General features: G+C 40.9%; 1 protein-coding gene across 1 annotated transcript in view; it reads right to left on the bottom strand.

Moving 5' to 3' along the window:
* Positions 1 to 2,554: 2,554 nt before the first annotated feature.
* ATP2A3 (ATPase sarcoplasmic/endoplasmic reticulum Ca2+ transporting 3) overlaps positions 2,555 to 16,409 on the bottom strand; it is a 149,738-nt gene continuing 135,883 nt past the window's right edge. Inside the window, exons 14-21 of the mRNA XM_070932095.1 lie at positions 15,646 to 15,981; positions 14,250 to 14,470; positions 12,156 to 12,358; positions 10,932 to 11,017; positions 9,699 to 9,832; positions 6,444 to 6,561; positions 5,459 to 5,576; positions 2,555 to 2,736 (exon numbers count right to left, since the gene is read on the bottom strand). Coding sequence (XP_070788196.1) covers positions 2,717 to 2,736; positions 5,459 to 5,576; positions 6,444 to 6,561; positions 9,699 to 9,832; positions 10,932 to 11,017; positions 12,156 to 12,358; positions 14,250 to 14,470; positions 15,646 to 15,981 — 1,236 coding nt within the window. The 3' untranslated portion in view covers positions 2,555 to 2,716. The remainder of the gene's footprint in view (positions 2,737 to 5,458; positions 5,577 to 6,443; positions 6,562 to 9,698; positions 9,833 to 10,931; positions 11,018 to 12,155; positions 12,359 to 14,249; positions 14,471 to 15,645; positions 15,982 to 16,409) is intronic.

Below are 16,409 nucleotides of genomic sequence, written 5' to 3' on the forward strand. Positions count from 1 at the left end.
GTTTTTCCTTGAGGATGTTTAGCTTCTCATTCAAGAAGCTGAAGAAGCTTCTTGGATGAGAAGCGAAACATCTTCAAGGAAAAACAAAGAAAGTCCAGTTGCCTCTTGAAAAAGCACCTTTGGGACATGGACGATTAGTGTATGAAGCTGGAGTAGTTCCCCTCAATCATGGAAGCTTAACTTTGGGACAATCATTATCTCTCAGCTCAGCCCAGCCCTTCAAAGGACTATTGTTGACAGAGTAAAATTGAGAAGCTCATCTAAGCTGTTTTGTAATGCTGGAGAAAAGGTGAGAGAGAAATCTAATAATTATCCTTCTCCTCTATAATCATTATCTGCTCTTAGGTACTGTTCTTTAAAATAAAAAAAAAACTGTTGTCAGGTAGGACACCCACACTTCACGTTAATATTATTATGGGACTACCTTTTTTTTCCTAGGGGAAAAAAACCCTTGGCCATATTGCAAAAACAGCCTTCAAGAGGACCTTTCTGAAATCTCTTCTTCTTTCCAAAGGCTGGGATTCATCATTTATGATTCTTATATTTGCTGCTGTTGTGAGAATAACCTTCTAAAAGTGTGGAAGCTTTCCATGGAAATCCATGGTTAGAAATTAAAATTGGGCACCCATACCATCAAAGCTCCCGTTACATCTGTAAGAGTTATGGATTACACAGATCCGAATTCTAGGTACCTGGTCTGAAAAACAGCCAGGTTTGATACAGTAAGTAATGAGAATGTAAACTCTTGCCCCAAATAAAGACATTTGCACCCTTTAAATCTTCAGGGACCATGAACTAAATTGTATAAATGTCCCATGTCTTTTAGGATATGGAGAAACAGAATTGCTCTGGTCTTTTACCATATCATTCATGAATTTTATCTGGACCCTTTTCAGTGCAAGACTCTTGGTTTTCTTCTTGAGAGATCTATTAAGAATAAATGTCTATGGGGATTCTCCAGTCATCCAGGTCATGGTTGTCCCAAAGGTGCTTTTTTCAAGAGGCAACTAGTTTTTCTTTAAAGACGTTTCACTTCTCATCCAGAGCTGAAGAAGTTTCTTGGATGAGGAGCAAAACATCTTAAAAAAAAACTCAGAAAGTCCAGTCACCTCTTGAAAAAAGCACCTTTGGGATATTAAGAATAAACTATACAGAGGAAAGGTTGACGCTTAAATCATAGGGTCCCTTTGTTAGGAAGTAACTATTATGATTATTCTGATCTTATGGCATCCCCAATTATATCTTTGAAGGCCACTCTGGACAGTTCACACAGAAACTAATACTAGCCAAGATGTATCAATAGTTTACCCAAAGGTAGCTTCTCAGTTCAGTGGCAAAATAGTTCAGTTTTTTTGTAGGAGTGCACAGATTCAGCCTCCTATATCTCCAGTTACAAAGATTTCGGACAGCAAGTGAGAAAAACAATAGCTCACAAAATTGTGCTCCCAGTCAGATAGGCTAAATTATGGGTGTCCAACCTTTTGGCTTGCCTGAGCCACGACTGAATGAAGAGGAATTGTCTCGGGCTGCATACAAAACATGTAATATAGTTACTGTATACAAAATATTGCTAAAAATCACATAATAATGTTAAAGGTTTACAATCTTATCGGGCTGTATTACTACCTGTCCAGGGTTGCGTGCGGCCTATGGGCCGCGGATTGGACACACCTGCGCTACATGGATCAATGCGTTGACTTCTAATGAGACATCTTTCTATATATTTATGGTCGACAGTCACACAAACGTGGATAGATATGTCTCCAGACAATACCTTATATACAAAGGGGGGGGGGGGTGTTCTATGAATAAAGAATTGATATAAATGAGAAATGGCAAAACTAAAATCAAAATACCAGCTTTCCACACTAATTCCACACTGAATTCAGCTTTCTGGTTTAGAAGAAGCTGGAGGTCCTCCTCCATACAACAAAACAGTGAAAAAATGGTGGGAGAAAGAGTTTCCCACAAACACAAAACAAGGCAGAAGTAGATGGTTAAGGGTATATTGAACTTTTCTACTCTCTTTCTCATAAGCCTGCAAGCACAAGCGTTGCAGCCATCTTCTAATTCTAGAATTTAGGCATCTACGCAAAGCCAAGCATGGTTTCAGCAGCCAGTCTCCAGTAAGATATGATGAATATACAGTAGCCAATCAGGTGGTCAAACATATTTCTCAAAAAAATCCGAATGGCTACCTCAAGTCATGTGGTATTTTCTGTCTCTTATAAAACCTGACAGGACTGTGTCAAAGAGGGCCTTGTTGGTGAAGGATAGGGGGCTACTTCTGACAAGAACCATAGAATATCTCACAAACAATTGCTTGTTTCAAGAGAAAAATGCAGTTCTTAGGGTGCCGAAAAAAAGAGAATTAAAAAAAAAAGAGGAATTAAATCTTCAGAAGCAGATCTCTAAAGGTTTGCCTCCATTAAAGAGCAAACTTTACCCTCCCTCCCCAGCCATAATTTAACTGTCCAGTATTTGCACAACTATATACAGGAAAAAAAAAAACCAGCTACATAACAAAAGTAAAAATAAAAACAAAACAAAAATATCAGTTTTTCATTTCTTTTGACAATTCACCCGCATTAAGTCCGAGACTTCAAAAACATGCACATTCCTTGATGTCTTTTGGAAATGTTCAAGCATGCAATTTCTTCAGTCCCAGGTAAGAGTTTACGATTCATTTTGCGGAGAAACTGAGTTTCTTTTGTGGTCATTCCTTGGTCTCTTTGCCTGGGGATAGGGACACAGGAAACAACAATTAAAAAAAAATAAATTACATTTGTGCTGACCTTTCTTTAACTGGACACAATTTAATAAAAAAAAGAAAAGGTTTTCTTTGCAGAAAACATTTTTATCATCTGAAATAGATTCAAACATTGCATTCTACCATAACGTTTCATTTTGGATTAATGTATGCTGTGAACCTAGCTACTTTTGTTTACTCGGTCAATTATGGTTGAGCAAATCATGGCTTAATCGACAGATGAAATAGTCACTACCTCAAGATAACTAACTTGATAAGGATGGAAAACATTAAAGGGCCAGAAACTTCTCTGGAGAACCCTCTGCTGCTGGAAAGTGCTCTAAATTCTTTTTTAATTTGATTCTACAAATGGGGTAAAAGTACAGGTAATCCTTGACTTACAACATTTTGTTTAGTGACCGTTCAAAGTTACAACGGCATTGAAAATAGTGACTTATGACCATTTTTCACACTTATTACAATTGCTCACGCTTATCACCGTTGCAGCATCCCCATGGTCACGTGATTTACATTCAGATGCTTGACAACTGACTCATATTTATGATGGGTGCAGCATCCGAAAGTCATGTGATCCCGTCTTGCGACCTTCTGACAAGCAAAGTCAACGGAGAAACAATTTAACAATTGCAATGATTCACTTAATAACTGTGGCAAGAAAAGTTGTCAAATGCGGTAAAGCCCACTTAACAAATTTCTCACTTAACAACATAAATTTTGAGCTCCGTTGTGGTCGTAAAGTGAGGACTACCTGTAATGCATTACCCTGTTTCCCTCAAAATAAGACATCCCCTGATAATAAGCCCAATCGGGCTTTTGAGTACATGGAAATAAGGCCAAGCGCTTATTTCAGGGTTCAAAAAAAATATAAGACAGGGTCTTATTTTCAGGTACTAAAATGCAATGACTAGGATTTTTGATGGCTGGATTGTTCTCTGTCTGGGGATCTTCTGTAAATCTGGGAGATTTACATAATTCTTCCACATGTACCACACACAGACACATTTCATACAGGTAGTCCTTGACTTAAAACAGTTCATTTAGTGACATTCGAAATTACAATGGCACTGAAAAAAGTGAGTTTTATGACCCTTGCAACATCCCCATGGTCATGTGATCAAAATTCAGATGCTTGGCAACTGGTTCATATTTATGATGCTTGCAGTATCCTGGGGTCATATGATCCTCTCTTGCAACCTTCTGTTTATATTTATATACCGCCCTTCTCCAGAAGGACTCCAGGCGGTGAACAGCCAACAGATAAAACACAAGAAATACAAAATTTAAAAACAGTATTAAAATCCAATTAAATTAATTTGGCCCACAATTAAAAGCACCCCTGTATTAAGACCAATAATTAAACAATTTAAAAATTAAAACAATTTAAAAGAGTTAGGCCAGCCCGGCTTGCTGGAATAAAAACGTCTTTAGGGAACGGTGAAAGATACGAAGATCCGGGATCTGCCGTATCTCCGGGGGCAGTTCATTCCAGAGGGTAGGTGCCCCCACAGAGAAGGCTCTCCTCCTGGGGGCTGCCAGTTGGCATTGTTTGACCGACGGCACCCCGAGGAGCCCTGGGAGGGTACTGGTCGGTGGGAGGCTATCGGTGGCAGAAGGCGGTCTCGTAAATACCCGGGTCCTAAGCCATGGAGTGCTCTAAAGGTGGTAACCAGTACCTTGAAGCGCACCGGGAAGACCTTGAAGCGCACCCAGTTAAGCATAACATCGCATGACTGTGACTCATAACCTCCCACAAGCTTTTCCATTGACTTTTGCTGGTTGGAAGTCAGCCGTGAAGTTCGCAAATGGCGATCATATGACGGAAGGATGCTGCGATCGTTGTAATTGTGGGCCAATTGCCTGAGTTGTGATCACACGGGACACTGCAGTGGCCACAACTTTTAAGGACTGGTTCTAAGTCATCTCATTCAGTGCCATTGTAACTTTGAACAATTGTTGAATTAGCGATTATTTAGAAAGGTCTACCACTCTTTAGTTGCTCTGTTGTAAGAATTACTGTTGGCTGGTATTTACTGATCCTTCCCCACGTGGCTTGCAGGGTCCAAGAGAAGGGCCTTCTCTGCCGTGGCTCCTGCTCTCTGGAACATTTTATCTCCTGAGGTGAGATTGGCTCCACCCTCCTGATGTTTCATAAGGGCATTAAGATATGGCTCTCCCAGGTCTTAAGGAGGAGGAGGAGCTTCATACTGGAGGTAGTTGACTAACTAAAACTTAATCCCACCTCCCCACCCCCATGTGCCCGGCTCCTTCCTTGCTCATCTGGTGTTAATGGTTGGTATTTGTTAATGATTTTTATCTGCTGTGTTTCTATGATTGATGATTTTAATGTTTTTAAATGCTTTAATTCTTTTATGTTTTAAGCCATTCACAGTCGTTGGATATGAGGTGAGGGGCAAATAACATTCATTCATTCATTCATTCATTCATTCATTCATTCATTCATTCATTCATTCATAAATAAATAAATTTCATTGCTTGTTCACAACAGCTCTGGAAAACGATGCTGGCAGGCCATAATTTAAAATATTATCTTAATTAAATCAGGAAGGTTTGGGCTTTGGCATTTATTTTATACTGTGTCTTCTACTTTTGCAATTCAAGCTGTGCCTTACACCAACACAATTAACAAGCCACAAAGCTGACGGGCAATCCCGCTGCAAGGGTACTCACCATCTAAATGATTACGGGAGAGATACTTCAAGCCTTCATCCAGCAGGATAACTGGCAAAGAGATTTGCAGCACTGTCTCCCATTGAGACCAGCTAAGTGGGATCACCTGAAAGATCAGCTGCAAGATAAGAAAATGATGTGGATTATGCCCTTTACCTTACATCGAGTCATGGTGGCACAGTGGTTAGAATGCAGTATTGCAGGCTAATTCTGCTGATTGCCAATAGTTTGATGCTCATCGGTTGACTCAGCCTTCTACCCTTCCGAGGCCGGTAAAATGAGGACCCAGATTGTTGGGGGTGATATGCTGACTCTGTAAACCACTTAGAGAGGGCTGTAAAGCACTGTGAAGCAGTATATAAGTCTAAGTGCTATTGCTAAGTGCTACCTTCAAAACTCAGTCTGGGAATGTTGTTGCTTCTATAATGTTCCAAAGAGAAAAACCTGAAGGATACTCAGACTTGCTGAAGTACCAAGAAATTTCAGGATGGGCATCATTTTGGAGTCAGGAACCATATGTAACTTTTTGGGGAAGAGGTATACACCCCCCCAAAAAGTCAGGTGCAGCTACTGTTCATTTGCATTTTTACATTCTTTTGTTGTTTCAGACCAATGTTTCTCAACCTTACCAACTTTAAGACTGATGGACTTTACTCCCAGAATTCCCCAAGGCAGCCATTCTGACTGGGGAATTCTGGGAGTTGACGTCTACAGTCTTAAACTTGCCAAGGTTGAAAAAGACTGCTTTAGATTCTCGTTTCTGTGTGTTTGCTGCTTCAAAAAGGGAGGAAACCCTGCTGCTGAGTTTTGGGAATGTTAGTATCTGAATCCTCCCCCAACTGTGATCTGAAATCCTGGGATTCTGGGATCCTGAAACAAACATTGCCCACCATTGCCACCAAGAATCCAAAGAGAGCAGTGGAGACAGGATGTGGCTGAGTGAGATCTTTCTAAATCCAATTTGGGTGCAAGAGACGCTACTTACGGGCATTGGCTTCACGTACAGAATCAGGAAATGCAGAGCCATAGACATGACAATGGCTCCCAGGAGCCAGATGTTCAGCCAGGGAGGCATCCTGAGTAGCGACTGGTTTTCAGACACACTGTAGAGGAGACAGAAGCTAATCATGCATCCACAATTCCTTAGTTTTCTGAAGGCATCTACATTCTACATTCGGTACCAGTTCGCAGCCTGCTGGGAACCGGGCTGTGCAAGCATGGGACCTAGGTGGCATGTGTGAAACCATCTCCTCCCTTCCCCCTGTCACTGCTGCTGATCCGTGGAGCCAAAAAGTTGGGGACTGCTGCTCCATGTCATTTCAGACCAGAGGTGGGTTTCAGCAGGTTCTGACCAGTCTTGGAGAACCGGTTGTGGAAATTTTGAGTGGTTCAGAGAATCAGTAAATGCTACCTCTGACTGGCTCCGCCTCTATCTAATCTCTGCCTCCCGAGTCCCAGCTGATCGGGAAGAAATGGCGATTTTGCAGTAACCTTCCCCTGGAGTGGGGAGGGAATGGAGATTTTACAGTATCCTTCCCACCAAGCCAAGCCACATCCACCAAGCCATGCCCACAGAACCAGTAGTAAAAAAATTTGAAACCCACCACTGTTTCAGACAGTTCTACGAAATGACAATAACAGTAGTCCTTGACTTACAACTTACAACCATTTGTTTACTGAAAAAAGTGACTTATGACCAGTGGTGGAATTCAATTTTTTTTACTACCAGTTCTGTGGGCGTGGCTTGGTGGGCGTGGCAGAGGAAGGATATTGCAAAATCTCCATTCCCACCCCACTCCTGGGGCCAGCCAGAGGTGGTATTTGCCAGTTCTCCGAACTACTCAAAATTTCTGCTACTGGTTCTCCAGAACCTGTCAGAACCTGCTGAATAGCACCCCTGCTTATGACCAGTCCTCACACTCAGGGGTGAAATGCTCCTGGTTCGGACCGGATCGCCTGATCTGGTAGCGATGGAGGCGGGTGGTTCGGAGAACCGGTAGCAAAAATCCCTGCCCCCTCCCCATGCCCAGCTGAGCCGCACAATCATCAGAGGCTTTTTTTTTACTTTTAAAAGCATTTTTTCTACAATCTCTTCCGACAAAAAAATGCTTTTAAAAGTAAAAAAAAAAGCCTCTGATGATCGCACGGCTCAGCTGGGATCCTCAAAGGCTTTTAAAAGAAAAAAAATCTTTTTTTCTTCTAAAAGCCTCTGACGATCCAAGCTGAGTTGCTTGATCATCAGAGGCATTTAAAAGAAAAAAAGGGTTTTTTTCTTTTAAATGCCTCTGATGATCCAAGCTGAGTTGCCTGATTGTCAGAGGCATTTTAAAAAAAGGTTTTTTTTTTCTTTTAAATGCCTCTGACGATCCAAGCTGAGTTGCCTGATCGGCAGAGACTTTTTTTCTTTTAAATGCCTCTAACAATCAGGCAACTCAGCTGGGATCGTCAGAGCTTTTTGAAAGCATTTTTTTACAACCTCTTTGCCGAAGAGATTGTAGAAAAAATGGTTTTAAAAGTAAAAAAAAAAATTGGCCATGCCCACCCAGTCACATTACCCCTCCCAAGCCACGCCCCCAGAACCGGTAATAACAAATTTTAGATTTCACCACTGCTCACACTTATGTCTACTACAGCATCCCCATGGTCATGTGATCAAAATTCAAGTGTTTGGCAACTGAAACATATTTACAATGGTTGCCGTGTCCAACTCAGGTTATGTGAATAATACCATTTGTAGAGTCCTTCAAGTTTTTAGGGTTCTATAATCTCCAGGGATTTGAAATGGGCAACTAATATTAGAACCATCGTTAAAAACTCATCAACTCAGAAAGTGCACATGGCCCCAGGAGCTGTTGATACAATTCTAATGAGGAATTATTGAATCTGTCATCTGTACTTCAATAACTGTCTGGTGTAACCAAACAGGACAGTTTCAGACTTTAACGGATAGTTATAGGACTGCAGCAAAAACCTTTGCAACCAGCCTGCCTTTAATTGAAGACTTGTATATTGCCCAGGTCAGAAGGAAGGCTGAGAAAATATCTACTGACCCCTCATATCCTGGACATAAACTGTTTCAACTCCTTCCCTTGGGATGCTGCTATAGGGCACAGCATGTCAAAACAACTAGACATAGAGACAGTTTTTCCCCTTGTCCCATCACTTCATTGAACACCTAATTCCCACAGTACTCTTATGCCTAAGTATATTTATCCATGTAGTAAGGCTATATTATTATTATCATTCTCATCTTCTCTATTACTTCCTCTTATTGGTATCATTATTATGATTATTATTATTACTCTGTTGTTTTGTATGTACACTGCGAGCCTCTGCACCAGAGACAAATTACTTGTGTGTATAATCACACTTGGCCAAATAAAGAATTCTAATTCTAATTCTAATTCTAATTCTAATTCTAATTCTAATTCTAATTCTAATTCTAATTCTAATTCTAATTCTAATTCTATCCTTATCCTTATCCCTGTCCTGTCCTGTCCTATTCTATTCACCTTCTCAGCCAGCTTGTTATAAAGAAAAACAATAGAGCAAGCTGGATTTGCTTATTGATCACATGATTCATTTAACAACTGTAGTGATTAACTTAATAACCATGGCAAAACAAATTGGACACCTCTCACTTAAGAACCATCTTGCTCAAGAAAAGAAATTGTGGTCATAAGCTAAGGACTATATGTATGCTATCCATAGTTGATAGCTCTACAACTACACAAAGCACGCCAATGCTGCATAATTATTAAGAAAAGGTCACCATGTCAGTAGCCATCCAACCTGTGTTACAGCCTGAAAAGGGACAACAAATTCCATTGACCCTACAAGACACGTTCAAGTTAACTGGGCAGAAGCATCTCACTCCATCCCTGGCAGTAAAATACCCAAGAGATAAACCAAGAGACAAGCACAAATGAAATAAATGTTTGTTGTCTTTCGAACTCCACTGCACTCCCTAACATGCTGCTGGCATGACTTTCTCCAGGGATTTAGACAGGCAGTGATTTCAAGAATTTATGCCATGGAAGAAAATTATCTAGGCAAGCTTGTTTTGATTAACAACAGACATCCGCATGCTGCAGATGCATCCACAAAACACGTGTCAGTTTCAAGATTTCTTGGAAGAACGGCACTCTAAATCCTGCACTCAATATTATCGATCCCTTTTAAAAAAATGAAAGTAGTCTCTCTGTGTTGCTTTTTTTCTTCAAGACACACCCAACAGTACCTGTTGAGTGCGTTGCACATCTCAATTGTCACCAGCACTGAGAGTGCCATGGTGGTTGGGTAACGGGATTCGAAGATTTCACAATCGATGCCTTCGAAGATGGGGTTGTCTTCCGTGCATCTCATGAAGTTCCTCTGTAGGCAGAAAATACAACCTAAGGTTCAGTGGCTGCGAGGTGTGGCTCGTAGATTAAGGTCTTCCAAAGCTTGCAGTGGTCTAAAGACTTCTAATGTCACTGGGGATAGTCATTACAGGAGGAATTTTACTATCATTTTAATGAAAACTTGGGCTATTTTATATTGTGATCTTGATCATTTTTATTACAAGCCAGTTGAAATCCATAAAGCATAATAAATAAAAATACATAAGCCCCGGCATGCAGCAAATATTATAAGCAATAGGAAAATACTATAATCCTTTCAAAAGGTAAGGAGTTCAGCCATCTACATTGCATTCAGCTCCTATAGGAAAGTCAGGTTGTAAATCTAAAGATTTAACAAAGCTCAAATAACTCTGAAAACATGTGGAACAGAAAGACAAAGTTTAATAGCCTCTCTAAATCTGAATAAAGAAAAATTATGCAATTCTCTTGGGAGTTTTCCACAATTCACCACCGAGAACCCCTGTTCTATGTTAACACAGAAAAAAAAAGTCAGTGTTTGATTTTTAGATGCTACATGTCTTCCTGCAGGGATGTTTTCTTGCTCTGTGTGAGATTTGTCACACTGGCTAAACAATCTAAGGCATCATATTCTGGACATTAGCAAAAGTAAGAATTAGCAGTTTTCCTTTTTTATGCAACTAGTAATTTTTTTCTCCCATGATTTCCATAAAGATTCCCTACATTACAGAAACTCCTGCTGTTTCCACAATCCAGTGGCAATAATAGATATAAAGAAGAATGAATCCCTTGAAATGAAAAGGAATTCCTATGGAAAAACTTAATAAAATATTTTTTTTAAAAAAATTTGAAGTATAATGCTGTAATATCAGCTGTCTAAATAAATTAACAATAGTATCTTCACCTTCTTGAAGCAATAAGATAAAAGACAGTATGTATATGTATGTAAGGATGCGTGGCTCGTCCTTAAGGAGCTACATCTGTTCCCAGCCTCACCCTGATAACATTTATTCTGAAGCCACGTTTTTGGCTCTGGATGTAACATGCATCGCATCTCTGCAAGATATAAAGATGCAAACTGTTTTTTTCCCCAATTTAGATCTCTAACTTACCAGCTGGTGAAAGGTAACTTGAGGTCCTTCAGCATCGTACAAGAACCACCAAGTAGCTGCACCTACAGTTGCAAACCCAACATAAACTGCAAAGGGAAAAATAAAATTAAATAAAGGAATGGAACTAAGTTAAATAGCTTTTTGGTCTTCATTATATATCAGGAGCCATCCCCACCCCTTTTTGTCTAACTACATTCCAACCACCATCACTACCTGGTACATTTCAAATAAAAGCCCAAAATCATTGGACATTATTAATTCGGTCTATACCCTGCTTCAGCTTAAAGAATCTAAGCAGCTTAAACGTTACCTGTTTCATTCCTTAAGCTATATACTACTAAAACTCTTTGTTAGGGAATTAGTATTACCTACTTTGTTGGGTTGGCAATATATAAACCATCAATATAGCTTTAAGACTGCTGTATTGCATCATATTGTTAGCTCTGTAGCCAATCTCCTTAAGAGGAAGCTAGAAACATGGCTTGTTTCTTTTTGCTGTTCTTGCTCTCTGATATCTCTGTATGCTACTGTTTGCAAATCCAGAAGAACTGTTTATTGTGAATGACTACGACGACTGGTAAGAAGACTTTGTTATTGGATTATCCCTGGACTGTCATTTTGCTATCTCCTGCTTTATATGTGTATGACCTGGACTGTTTAGTGGACTGTGCCTTACTATTTCCTGAAAGTAAACACAACTCAGTGTATCTGTGTGTTGACTGTGTTTATTCGTATCTACTCTCAATCGCTTTTGTGTGTACACTCTTGCTATTCAAGGGTTACTCTGCGAATTCCTTAACACTCTTGCTATCATGATCTTTAACTGGGTGAAAGGATGCATTGTACAGCGACAATTTTTGAACCAAGGTACCTCAATTAGGCTAACTTAAAGAATGTGTCCAAATCTGGGACCCATAACTCCTGAGTGAATGAAATTCGGGAAACATGTGGCTCCTTTAACGGTACTGGTAGCTGCCAGGCTCTTGCTGCCATTTTGTAATGTTTATTTTCAATGTTCCATAGCAGTTTCTCAGTCAGTCACGCAATCCCTCATTCCCTCCCCCATCCAGCAACAGCCACTCACTTGCTTTTTGGGAAGGGAAAGGAAGGGAAGGGAAGGGAAAGGAAGGAAGGACGATTTCTGATGCTCCCACTGGAGCATTCTAGGATTTCAAATCCACTCATCTGGAAGGCACCCAAAATAGGCATAAAAAATGTTCTCACCTCCAATTGCAAGGTAGCGGAAGAACAACCATCCACTAATGAGAGGTTCTCTAGGGTTCCGGGGCAATTTATCCATGATGTCAAGGTCAGGAGGATTAAAGCCGAGGGCCGTAGCTGGCAGACCATCAGTCACCAAATTCACCCAAAGCAACTGGACTGGGATCAAAGCTTCAGGAAGGCCCAGGATGGCCGTCAAAAAGATGCTGAAAATGGAATACAAATATATATTTTTGTGGCCTTCAGCAGCAAAAATGATAAGGAGTCTGGAGGCTAAACTTATGGTGAATGGTTGCAGGAACTAGGTATGTGTAGTTTAACTAAGTTAAGGACTGGGGTGATATGACAGCATGGTTCCAGTATTTCAGGGGTTACTATAAAGAAGAGTATAAGTCAACTTATTTTCCAAAGGCAGGACAAGAAGCAATGGATGGAAACTAATCAAGGAGAGAACCGACCTAGAACTAAGGAGAAATTTCCTGACAGTTAGAACAATTAATCAGTGGAACGATTTGCTTTCAGAAGTTGTGAGTGCTCCAACACTGGATGTTTTTAAGAAGAGATTGAACAATCATTTGTCTATAACAGGGGTGTCAAACTCAAAGCCTGCGGGCCAGATCTGGCCCACGGGATGCTTAGATCTCGCCCGCTGGCCTGTCCTGGAAGTAGCAAAGAACTGGCCTGCAGTGCCGCTGCCAGGGAAATCAGAGTTCAGGAGGGCCACGTGTGGCCCTCCTGAGCTCTGTTTTCGCTGGCAGAGGGTTGCAGGAGGTTGTCCCAGCCGAAACTGAAGCTCAGGAGCCCATTTTCGCTGGCAGAGCACTCAGGCCACAGGTGCCCCCGACACGAGTGACATCAAGCTGGCCACACCCTCCCTGGCCATGCCCACCCCAGCCCCATGAGGTCAAACACAATCCTGGTGTGGCCCTCAATGAAATCGAGTTTGACACCCCTGTTCTATAATGGTAAATGATCTTCTACATGAGCAGGGTGTTAGTCTAGAAGATCTCTAAGATCCCTTCCAACCCTGTTATTCCATGTTATTCTGTTATTTTATTAGGGCAGGACTAACTATTTCAGACTAAACCAGAATATTTAAATCATTGGCAAATCTTTATAATGTGACACAGAGCTAGACAGCACCCAACAGAAGCCCTTAAAGAGTTGACAATGGTACACCCTGAAAAACTGCTTTCCGCAACTATATCCTATTGTACCTTTGCACAATGTTTGCATAATATACAGTAGGAACACACTGTACTTTCAAGCCAGCAGATTCAAATTATATAATGCAATCCAACAATAGAAGCATCAGATCAGACACTCAGCCAACATTAACTAGCTCAGATGTAATTTGGGGGGTCACTCAGTCATTTTCTTCGAACAGTATTTTCAGTTGGAGCTGCAAAGGCCCATTTTTACGTTCTAGGTTGCAGATGCTACCTCTACCTTGTACTTAGGTTTTGGGCAAGTTGTGGAGCTCTCCACCTCAACCAGTTTGATTCCTCTGAAATGGGGACTTTGTGATCAATCATGCTGGTCACAACAGCGAAATTGTACACGGGCATGTAGATTTTGAAAGTCATTTTGTGAGAGAAATTCTTCATGATTATAAAGTGCACACCTGGCCTCCCACATCTGGGGACTGTTTTCCTCACTGAACTTTGCACCAGCTCAAATGGAACATTTTTGGTTTTAAAACTGAATGAAAGCAGAGGTTCCCAGATCTGAAACTGAATGCCCCCCCCCTCAAGAACAATTTTGACATAGTTTGCTATTAATTCTGTTGAATTTTCCAGCATATGTGCTGGAGAATTGCCTCTTAAGTTGAAGCTGAATATATGTGAGGGGACATATAGCCTCCCAGGGTTCCAGGACCCCACTCCTGCCATCTCCAACCAAAATGTCCATCACCAATAGAATATATGTACCCAGAGTTGAATGGTGGTGTTTTTGATGACTTCACCAAACTCAGAAAGCACCAAGATCTCCACAGAATGTCCAATGTTTGTGATGGATGAAATCTGCAATCCCATAACTATTTTCTCTACACTTCATTATTTTCGGTTCTGACCAGGGCTGCCCTAATGCTCTTACCAGACGACTTCTCCAACATTAGAAGAAATGAGGTAGCGGATGAACTGCTTCATGTTGTTGTAAATAGCTCTGCCTTCCTCCACAGCAGCCACAATGGTAGAAAAATTATCATCTGACAAAACCATCTCTGCAGCTGACTTGGCCACCGCTGTTCCAGAGCCCATTGCGATACCAATTTCAGCTTTCTTCAAAGCAGGGGCATCGTTTACTCCGTCACCAGTCTACAGAAAATAAAGTTAATTTTGCCCAAAGATTTGCATAATTCAGTTTTGTTTGGGAACTATTTCCAACACTGGCCAACCTGATGCCTCTAGAAAATCAGAAGATATATGAACTCAAAAGCTAGTTTAGACTGTCAAAATAGCAATGGTGGACAATTCTCTACTAGTCTACCTATCTTTTTAATGTGTTATTAAACTAGGTATCTTTTTCCTTACCTAGTCCACTCCAGATGTGGTGGATTAGGAATTTCCCAAATTCCCAGCCAACATGCCGAAGAATTCTGGGAATTGAAGTCCAACTATCTGGATACAGGGGTGAAATGCTACCAGTTCAGGCCGGATCGCCTGAACCAGTAGTAAAAAGTGCTACTGATTTGCTGAACTGGTAGTAAAAAAAAAAATGTAAAAAAAAGTTCCGACAATCAGCTGAGCGACACATGATCGTCAGAACTTTTTTTTTCATTTTTAAAGCAATTTTTTACTACCGGTCCAGGTGAATAGTTAGTAAAAAAATGCTTTAAAAAAGTAAAAAAAAAAAAAAAAAAGGCTCGGACAATTGTGCGGCACAGCTGTGATTGTCCAAGCCTTTTTTTTACTTTTTTAAAGCATTTTTTTACTACCTATTCGCCCGAACCAGCAGTAAAAAAAAAATGCTTTAAAAAAATAAAAAAAAAAGGTTCTGACGATCATGTGCCACAGCTGATTTTCCCCCCCACTGTTCTACTTACCTTCTCAAGCCTCCTTTTGGCGCGTACTGCGCATGTCCATGCAGCGTGCGTTTGGTGCGAATTGTGCATGCATGCGCGCAGCACATGCTTGCCGCACAGCATGTGTACGCAGCCAGCAAACCGGTAGCAAACCGGTTCAGATTTCACCACTGGATAGCACCAGATGTAAAGACTAAACATTGGCAGTTTGATGTTGGATGGACTTCAACTCCCAGAATTCCCCAGCTAGTATGCTGAAATTGAAATTTTCAAGTTGCCATAGTTGAACTGAACTATAGATACATTCTCATCCAAGGAAGGAGAAAGAAACCTGAAGAATACACGCAACCCTATTTACTTAGTTATTTGATTTATATCTTGCTTTTCATCTACCCCTCCATGATATCTTCCAATACCTCTAAGTAAATCTGGAGGATCCAAAGACAAAGAGGGATCATCTGAACTCACCATCGCTGTGATTTCATTGAATGACTGTAAGTATTCAACTATCTTGGACTTATGCGCAGGCTCTACCCGGGCAAAGCATCGAGCTGAACGGCAGGCATTGCTTTGGGCATCTGGTGAGAGATCGTCAAATTCTCTGCCCGTGTAGGCTTTGTCGGTCACCTCCTCGCTCTCTGAGAAGATCCCAATCCTCCGGCAGATAGCCACGGCTGTTCCTTTGTTGTCTCCGGTGATCATGATGACACGGATGCCCGCTTTCTTACACATTTCGATAGATGACACCACTTCCTTCCGAGGAGGGTCCAGCATTCCCACGCAGCCAACAAAGGTCAACTTAGTCTGCAGGCAAAAGGGAGTGAGGGAAGACATCTTTCTAAAGTTTGATTTTCTACTTTCTAAACTTTGGATCTAGGGAAAATGTTGTGTGGAGGTAACTGCTGTTGAACCAACAAAAACCAGACTTAGATGGTGTCACTTCTCCTCAGAGCAAACTAGCCAATGTAGCAACTCTGTTGAGATGTGGATTAGAATCTGACACCTAGAAGAGGAGAACCTTAAAGCCATGTGCCTTCCTGCAATAAGCTCAGAACCCCCTGCACAATTCCTCTTGAAATATATTGCTGTGATCTATTTTTAAGTACAAACTTATTTTACTGTATCAAAGTCTTTAAAAGACTTAACTTTTCAGTATAATTTGTGGCTGGTTTAGATTTATAGGGGTGGATAGTTTCTATAAGGAAAGGATATTTGGTTTTACATTTGGGATG

Source organism: Pituophis catenifer, unplaced genomic scaffold (genome assembly GCF_029215685.1).
Source record: "Pituophis catenifer annectens isolate HBS135680 unplaced genomic scaffold, rPitCat1.0.hap2 SCAF_1, whole genome shotgun sequence".
Lineage (NCBI taxonomy): Eukaryota > Metazoa > Chordata > Lepidosauria > Squamata > Colubridae > Pituophis > Pituophis catenifer.